Source organism: Primulina tabacum, chromosome 8 (assembly GCF_025594145.1).
Source record: "Primulina tabacum isolate GXHZ01 chromosome 8, ASM2559414v2, whole genome shotgun sequence".
Lineage (NCBI taxonomy): Eukaryota > Viridiplantae > Streptophyta > Magnoliopsida > Lamiales > Gesneriaceae > Primulina > Primulina tabacum.
This window is the reverse complement of record NC_134557.1, coordinates 13358306-13367809: the sequence shown is the minus strand read 5'-3', so window position 1 is coordinate 13367809 and position 9504 is coordinate 13358306. Positions and strand designations below refer to the sequence as shown.

The 9504-nt window shown below is 35.3% G+C and overlaps 1 protein-coding gene and 1 pseudogene across 1 annotated transcript; both read left to right on the top strand.

Moving 5' to 3' along the window:
• Positions 1-899: 899 nt before the first annotated feature.
• On the top strand, positions 900-1220 carry LOC142554589 (uncharacterized). Its single transcript, XM_075665251.1, has one exon. It carries the CDS (start codon positions 900-902, stop codon positions 1218-1220), a length of 321 nt encoding a protein of 106 aa, XP_075521366.1.
• Positions 1221-6425: 5205 nt separating this feature from the next.
• On the top strand, positions 6426-9438 carry LOC142554588 (protein trichome birefringence-like 6; annotated as a pseudogene).
• Positions 9439-9504: the final 66 nt, after the last annotated feature.

The window sequence follows — 9504 nt, the reverse complement described above, 5'->3', positions numbered from 1 at the left end:
ATTTTTCGGACGTTACACATACAACAAATTGTGGATTTGTTTTTTCAATCTCGGTTACTATGTCTCGTGCATAATATATTTACTATTCATGATGATTGATTTGGTCTGTTCAAGGCATGTGCGTGTTATTTTTTAAATTATTCTTGTACTGCTTGTGGTGCCTCTTACGTGATGCACACAATATTTATAATTTTAAATTGTTTAAAATTAAAGGACTTGACAATTTAAAATGTTTAAATTGATTAAGAGTTTTATAAAATAAGAGTTATTCTATAAATTGTATATTAGTGGTTTAAAATGTTTAAATTCACTATTATTATAAAATAAGAGTTATTTTATAAATGAAATACATTTTTGTAAAATAATGAGTGGGAGCGGGTAATATGACAATATTAACCTTTGTTCTCCACCATTAGAACACCGTGAGTTTTTTGTAGCACTTTTCGAGATGTTTTTTTATCATGTCCTACCTACGGAGGGTGTCTACAAATTACAATAGCAAGGTTGTTTTTCATGAGATAAGATTTTAAAATGTATTTTAGTTTTGACCTACCATACGGAGGCAGTTACTAAATTAAGTTTTAAAATCTGATACAGTGGGTTACATTCAAAATAGTTAATTATCTTTTTGACTAAAATTTATAAGAAATTAAAAGATGCTAGAAATATAAGATATTTTAGATAGCATTTATTAATTGAGAAAGTCTTATTATAATTAGCAATTTTTGACCTATCCTACGACGGCATTTAATTGTGGTGATTATAATTCTTTAAGACTTCAAGTAACATGTTTTGTGTATTATCATGTGCTTTTATGCATTCTATTTACTTTGTCTTTAAATTATTTTATGATATTTATGCAACTGCATATTGAAATATTTCTCACTTTTTCAGAAAATATGTCAAATCCTATTATTCTTCTTCTTGCATCGCAAGTTTTGACTGGTGAAAATTTTTCTAAATGGAAAAGCAACATGAATATCCTCTTGATCAATGAAAGTTACCATTTTGTCCTCAAGGAGGATTGTCCTCCAGTGCCTCCAGCTAATGCTTCAAGGACTATGTCACAAGCATATAACAATTGGATTGTTGCAAACAACAAGGCACGTTGCTACCTGTTAGCAGCAATGAATGAAATGCTTAGAGCTAAGCATGAAGCCTTTGATACTGCTAAAGAGATTATGGAATCTCTACAACAAATGTTTGGACTTCCATCTTAACAAGCACGCTATGAAGCTGTGAAAGCAGTTATGAACTGCAAGATGAAGAACGGTTCTTCAGTTCGTGAGCATGTGTTGAAAATGATTAATCATTTCAATGATGTTGATATCAATGGTGCGAACATTGATGAAAAAACTCAAGTTGGCATGATCCTAGAGACAATTTCTCCTGCTTTTCTCCAATTTAGGACAAACTATGTTATGAATCATAGGGCATGTAATGTGACAGAACTCCTAAATGAGCTGCAAAGTTATGAATCTCTGATAGATGATAACAATGGCAAGGAAAATGTTGCCGAAGCTAATGTGTATGTGGGAAAGGCTTCTTCTTCTAAGAATAAAAATAAGAAAAATGTGGGAAAGTTTAAGGGCAAGAAAAAGATTCAAAAGAAGAATTGGAAGGGTGCTGAACCCAAACCAAATGGAAAATGTTTCCATTGCAACATGGATGGCCATTGGAAAAAGGAACTGTAAGAAATACCTTGATGAGCTAAAACAAAAGAAGAGACAAAGTAAATTAGATTTACTAATCATGGAAACATGCTTTGTTGAGAATGATTTCTCAAGCTAGATAATTGATTCAGGAGCGTCTAACCATGTTTTTATTTCTTTGCAGATTCTAGAGTCGTCCATGGATCTTGATGAGGGAGCTTTCATGATGAGAGTAGGCAATGGGGAAAGATTATCAGCGACGGCAGTTGGGACAGTGCGACTGTCATTTAAGAATAATAAATATTTGATTTTGAACAATGTTTATTTTATTCCTGGTTTCCAACGCAATTTGATTTCAGTTTCGAAGTTGCATGAACAATTTATTTATGTTTATTTTGATATTGATTTTGTTTCAATTAGTAAGAATGGTATGAATATTTGTTCTGGTTATGTTGAGAATGATCTATTTTTTATTAAGCCAATTTCACATAATTTACTTCAAACTGAATGTTCGAAGTCGCTGAACCAACCCCTAAGAGAAGAAAAATTTCTGATGAAAATAATGATACATATTTGTGGCATTTAAGGCTTGGTCATATCAATGTAGAAAGGATAGAAAGACTAGTAAAGGATGGTCCTTTGAAAGAGTTAAAACTTAGTACTCTACCGGTCTGTGAATCCTGTCTTGAAGGAAAGATGACCAAAATACAATTTTTGGCAAAAGGTGAAAGAGCTAAAACACCTCTAGATATTATACATTCCGATGTATGTGGACCTTTGAATGTCAAAGCAAGAGGATGTTATGAATATTTCATCACTTTCATTGATGACTATTCAAGATACGGATATGCATATTTAATGCAAAGAAAGTTCGAAACTTTTGAAAAGTTCAAACAATTCCGTGCTGAAGTAGAAAATCAACTCGACAAATCAATCAAGACTCTTCGATAAGATCAAGGAGGAGAATAAATGGATTATGAATTCAAGAACCACTTGATTGAAAATGGAATATTGTCACAGCTCATGGCACCTGGAACACCACAACAAAATGGTGTAGCCGAAAGAAAAAATCGAACTTTGCTCGAGATGATGAGATCAATGTTAAGTTATTCTTCTCTGCCTAACTCATTTTGGGGTTATGCACTAGATACAACAGTATACATTTTGAATATCGTTCCATCTAAGTCAAACCCTAAAACTCCCCTAGATTTTGGAATGGTCACAAACCTAGTTTGAGACACATCCGCATGTATGGGTGTCCTGCACATGTGCTAAGGGGAAAGATTGAAAAATTGGAACCTCGCTCAGAAGTGTGTATTTTTGTAGGCTATCCCAAGGGGACAAGAGGAGGTCTGTTTTATAATGCTACTGAAAACAAAGTGTTTGTATCGACAAATGATACTTTTCTTGAGCATAAATTCATTGCAGATTTCAAACCCAGAAGTAAAGTAGTTCTGGAAGAGTTGTTGGCTGATGAGATTAGCCCCATACCAACAAAATTTTTTGAAAAAGAAAGGATGGAGACCAATACTCAAGGTCCAACGCCCCCGCCTCCACCACGACATAGTGAAAGGAAAATAAGATTGCCTATTCGCTATCGTGAAATAGGTGAAGCACAAGTTGCAGTCACTGATGGAGGTGACGATGATCCATTGACATATAAGATGGCAATGGTTTATGTTGATCAAGAAAAATGGCAAGAAGCCATGAAACTCGAAATGGACTCTATGTACTTGAATTCGGTCTAGATACTTGTAGATCAACTTGAAGGTATTAAGTCTATTGGTAGCAAATGGATCTACAAGAAAAGGAGAGGGCCCGATGGGAAAGTCGAGACTTTCAAGGCTAGATTAGTGGCGAAGGGTTTACCAAAAAAGAAGGAGCGGACTATGAGGATACTTTCTGTGGGGACCCGGACGCTAATCAATTCTTAATCGTCATCAGGATCAATTTACTAATCAAGTAATTAGGGTCATAAAATTTTTCTTTTTAATGCGGAATGTAGTGAAATCAAACTAATATACAACTCAGTATAAAATAAAGTACAAGTCATGTACCGTCTACAAATCAGTAACAACTAAGGTTCAACATCTAGTTATCAAGTGTCAAAACCCTATATACATCAAAGTCCGAAGTCTCCACTCTATCACGATCTCTCCTCATCTCCTGGACCCTGATCCTGTCCCACCTGTTGTCATGTACACATACAAACAAGACAACAGCCGGATAATTCGGTGAGAATATAACCCCAGTGTAAATCAACGAACATGCAATCATATAAAAGATGTACAAGCATTTAACATATATCAATGCCATATATCAAAATCTGAAAGCATAATCAGGATAAAATCGTAAATCACATTCGTGACTCCATGACTCAGACTAGACTCAATCCTAGTCTAGGGATCCCGGTTTCCAGATGTGGTGTTCCTATATCGAATTCCGTAATAGAAGGAACTCTGATTCTATTTACTCGATATAACCAAATATGGTGTTCCTATATCGAATTCCGTAATAGAAGAAATTCTGATTCTATTTACTCGATATAACCAAACATCCGGTGTCTTGACCTAACCGTCACAGACTGTGGCACTATCGCCAATATACTATCTTGTGACATCGTGCAATGCGCCCGTGGCGATCCCACCACTATCAGGCACTTCAGTCACAAGATCACTCGACTAATACCTGCTTTCTATATATCCATAGCACAAGCATATCAAGTCAAATCAATATACATAAGCATAAGAAGTATGTGATTTAGGAAAACTCAAGTATATCCTACTCGAGTCGATCTCCTCAGTACCACATTGACTTGTACCTTTCGTTTGTAGTCTCGGGCTGCAGAAATATCAGTTCTGAACTCAAGACTGTCTCTGTAAATCTGAAATGACATATTGAGAATCATAATATCAATATTCAATTCCCAATTCAACACTGAATCTAATTAATCTGGATTTAATTCAAATCAAGGCATAACGGCACAATCTCAGTATCCCCGTCAATACCATATCAACATACATCAATTACAAATCATAACTCATATCCGATACAATCTATAATCCAGTCATAATCCAAATCTGTCCGATTTCAAATCAATATAATCAGAAAATCATAACAATTCCATAATTAGTCCGTTTTTCAATCTGACTTCGATTCTATGATGTCTAACATGTCAAGAACATCATATATGAATCATATCAAATTCCTACAACATCATAATTTCAAATGATACCAAAACGTAACAAAACTTACGTCCAGTTGTAGCCTACGTCGATAGGAACATAGTACTGAAGTCGAATTACAATTCGGACGGACGGATTGTACACAATCGCGACTCCACGATTCCAAAACAAATTTTACAACGTTTCCTTCGATTTCCTTTTTTCCTGAGGCTTAAGGAGACATGTGTGTGTGTGTGCGTGTATATATATATATATATATCTACGTTACATGCATTAAGGCAAGTGGCTCGCTTCTTTGCAACCCACGTCTCGCGCATATGCGCGTACATCATTCGCGCATATGCGCGAGACCTACTGGTCTCGGCATCCTGTATTAGGCAGCTCGCGCATATGCGCGAGACCCTCTGGAGTTGTGTTTGAACCTTCACACAGCTCGCGCATATGCGCGCCTTCCTGTCGCGCATATGCGCGAGACCCTCTGCCCATTTCGCGCATGTGCGCGTCTCATGTCACGCATATGCGCCGATGGTACTGTCCTCGCACATACATTTTCACATGTTACCTCAAATCGTGTCTTGGTTAATCCCCTCGTAATCATATCAAATTATAAATCAATAATTACAGATTACTAGGATTAAATTTTTGGGCATTACACTTTCTCTCCAGTTGCCATGCTAAAATCTATTCGGGTTTTCTTATCCATTGCTGCTCATTATGATTATGAGATATGGCAAATGGACGTTAAGACGGCTTTTCTGAACGGTCGTCTTGAGGAAACCATTTATATGGTACAACCAAAAGGTTTCGTAGTTAAAGGCCAAGAGTAGAAAGTCTACCAGCTGCAAAGATCTATTTATGGACTTAAGCAGGCTTCTAGATCATGGAACATAAAATTTTATGAAGCTATAAAATCTTATGGTTTTCAACAAAATATAGGTGAACCTTGTGTATACAAGAAAATCAAAGGACAAAAGGTGGTCTTCTTAGTTCTTTATGTAGATGATATTTTGCTCATTGGGAATGATGTGGAAATTTTATCTAGCATAAAAAATTGGCTAGCCAGCAAATTCCAAATGAAAGATTTGGGATAAGCAAGTTACATTCTTGGGATTAAGATTATTCGAGATCGGAAAAATAAACTTGTGGCATTGTCTCAAGCATCATACATTGACAAGGTACTTGTCAGATTTGCGATGCAAAACCCCAAGGAAGGAAACTTGCCTTCTAGACATGGAGTTCATTTCTCAAAAGAGCAGTGTCCCAGAACATCGCAAGAAGAAGAGACAATGAGACGGATTTCCTATGCATTAGCAGTTGGTAGTCTCATATATGCAATGTTGTGTACAAGACCTGACATATGCTTTGCAGTGGGAGTGGTTAGTCGATATTAGTCAAATCCAGGATTAGATCATTGGGTAGTAGTGAAGCATATACTCAAATATCTGAGAAGGACAAGAAACTATATGCTAGCATATTCTATTGGGGATTTAATTCCTGTTGGATATACAGATTCTGATTTCCAATCAGATAGGGACTCTAGAAAGTCTACTTCCGGTGCGGTGTTCACTTTAGGAAATGGTGCCGTTATATGGTTAAGCAAACTTGTGTTGCTGATTCAACTATGGAGGCCGAGTATGTAGCAGCTTGTGAAGCGGCAAAAGAAGCAGTTTGGTTTCGTGAGTTCTTCAGAGATCTGGAAGTTGTTCCAAACCTGTATGAACCAATCAAGCTCTATTGTGATAATAGTGGAGCGGTGGCCAATGCCAAAGAACCTAGAAACCACCGCAGAGGAAAGCACATGGAGCGAAAGTTTCACTTGATAAGAGACATTATCAAGAGAGGAGATGTATCAGTTCAAAAGATCGCTTCTGCTAACAATGTAGCTGATCCATTTACTAAGACATTGCCTGCTCGAAGTTTTGAACAACATCCTGAAGGGATGAGACTCAAAAACATGTCTCATTTGCTTTAAGAGCAAGTGAGAGATTGTTGGGATTTGTGCCCAAAAAACAAATGATTTTAATTCATGTGAGAAATATTTCAATATTGTTTTTGCATGCATGTTATTTGATGCTTTATAAATATCTGAAATACCAAGATTATTATTATGTGATTTTAAATATTTCTATATAAGTGTTATATACATGAGGATAATATTTAAAATATAATGATCTAAATATGTCCTCAATTAGAAATTAAAGTTGGGATCATTAATTTAAAATTGTTAGCGTAGTTTATTTTAGAATGATCTTATCCGGATTATTATTAATGAGATTATTATGAAAACACTTTATATAATTTGATTATATAGGATTGGAGCATGATTAATTTTGAATCTTTTTAAATTTCCGTACCAAATTGAGATTTCAATATTAATCAATGATGATCATATATGAGTCAATCTTAATTCTGAGTAATTAATAAACACCTATTTATGATATTGTGTTTTTTGACATATCGAGTAATGAAACAAATTATATGGTGTCAAAGTTCTTGGTACATTGGAAACACAATAAAATAAATAGCTGAGAATATTAATATATAAGACGAAATCCATTCCTTCGTAAAAGAAGATAGATAAATGGTTCCCTTAAGTGTTGATTCGGGACTTGAATAATAAGAGCGCTCAATTTATGATTAGATCATAAACATATTATTCATTAGAGAATCAATGGGACTTAGGGAAAAAGATATAATTAAATATGTTAAGCGGAAATTACTTAACTTTAATTATGGACAATTTATGGAGGATTAATTCACATGTAGTGATTATATCAATGGACTATTCATTTTTGTTAAGTAATTTTATATCTATTTTTTCAAGAGTGCAATTCATATAGTGGAATAACTTTGGAATTAATAAAATTAATATATGTAAATTAAAGATTTTAATTTATTATCAATTTTATTGGAGCTTGAAATTATAGGTCCATAGTTCCCCATGCCATCTTCGATATACATCGAACACTTATTTATTAACTTCAAATTTTTGAATTTTAAGTCATTGCTCAATTTCAATTTGTTTGGAAAATCGTATATCGATACATTTATCTCATCTCAATCAATTAATTTTGAATTAATTGAACACAGATCACAAAATGATTTGATATTTTCTCTTTGAAATATATATTAGATAAATATTTGAGAAATTTTTTTGAATTATGGTGGAGATGAGATCTTCTCCACTAATCATGGTGATCCTTGTGATTTTTTGTTTGAAATTCGGTTTGAGAAACCAACAATACCCCATCTGATGGGCAACATACGTTAAGCCGAAATAGGATTGAGGAGAAGAATGAGGTAGGTTGTGACACTACAAATGGGAAGTGGGTTATTGATGAAAACTATCCCTTGTATACACATGCGAGCTGTCCCTTTATAGACGAAGGGTTCAATTGTCAGGCTAATAATGGAAGGGCAGACAAAAGAGTACATGAAATGGAGGTGGCAGCCTCGAGATTGTGACATTCCTAGGTATTGTTCATTACGCGATAAAACTTGGTGTTTTTGACATTGCATTTCAAGATTGAATGGGAAAGTTCTGACATCCGAAGGAAAATCCAAAAACTTTTAGGTTCAATGCAACCAAAATGCTGGAATTAATCAGGGGAAAGAGGGTAGTGTTTGTTGGCGATTCAATAAACAGGAATAAGTGGGAATCCATTCTTTGTTTATTAATGGGTGCAGTCAAACATCCGAAGAAGGTATATGAAACCCATGGGCGCAAAATAACCAAAGAGGGGGAATTATTTTTTCATGTTTGAGGTAAAATCTCCCCAGATTTCTGGAGCTTGTTTTCTTGAATCATTATCAATGAAATTCCTTTCTGGATACAAATGTACGGTGGAATTTTTTGTTAGCTGTTTCTTGTTTCGTGAGAGTGCGCCAAGAACAGGTGTGAGGCCAGTGCAGAAATTGCGTATCGATAGGATTAACAAAGGGTGTCATCGAGATGGAGAAGGGATGATTTTCTGGTATTTAACACTGGACATTATTGGTCTCGTCACAAGACAGGCTGGGTCAGCTTCTTTCTCATCCTATTCAAATCCATCATATATTTGCTTCTGTCTTCAACTTTTATTCTTGAATACAAACAGGATTAATTACTACCAGGAAGGGGACCAGATCCATCCTCAACTCCATGTTAATAAGGCTTTTCACAGAGCTTTGTCGACATGGGCTTCATGGGTCGATAACTACATTAATCCAGGCAAAACACGCATAGCTGCCCCTTCTCATTTCAGGTACACTGCTGATATGTATTGAAAAAATATGTCTATCTGTATCGCTTTAACAGAATATTCATGACTACTGGAGGTTTGCGGAACGCTGGTGGTCACTGCAAAGTAGATTTTCATCCCATGACTGGCACTTTTAGCTCTCGGTATTCTGAAAAAGATTTGATGGTGAAGGAAATAATGAGGCAGATGATGAACCCTGTTACCTTATTAAATATAACAGGTTTATCAGATTTTAGACCAGATGGTCACTCATCCATTTACGGAAAAAAATCTTCAAATGGCATCCAACATTGCAGCCATTGGTGCCTTCCTCGTGTCTCATATAGCTGGAATGAGTTATTATACTATCATTTAGAACACAGGATAGTTTAGTAAATTAGAAATCTACGTTCTTTCATTCTGTTTTGCCTGCTGATGCTAATTTGA

What these genes read in the sequence shown, in the direction of transcription:
- LOC142554589 (XM_075665251.1), top strand. Translation starts at nt 900, where the DNA reads ATGTCAAATCCTATTATTCTTCTTCTTGCATCGCAAGTTTTGACTGGT.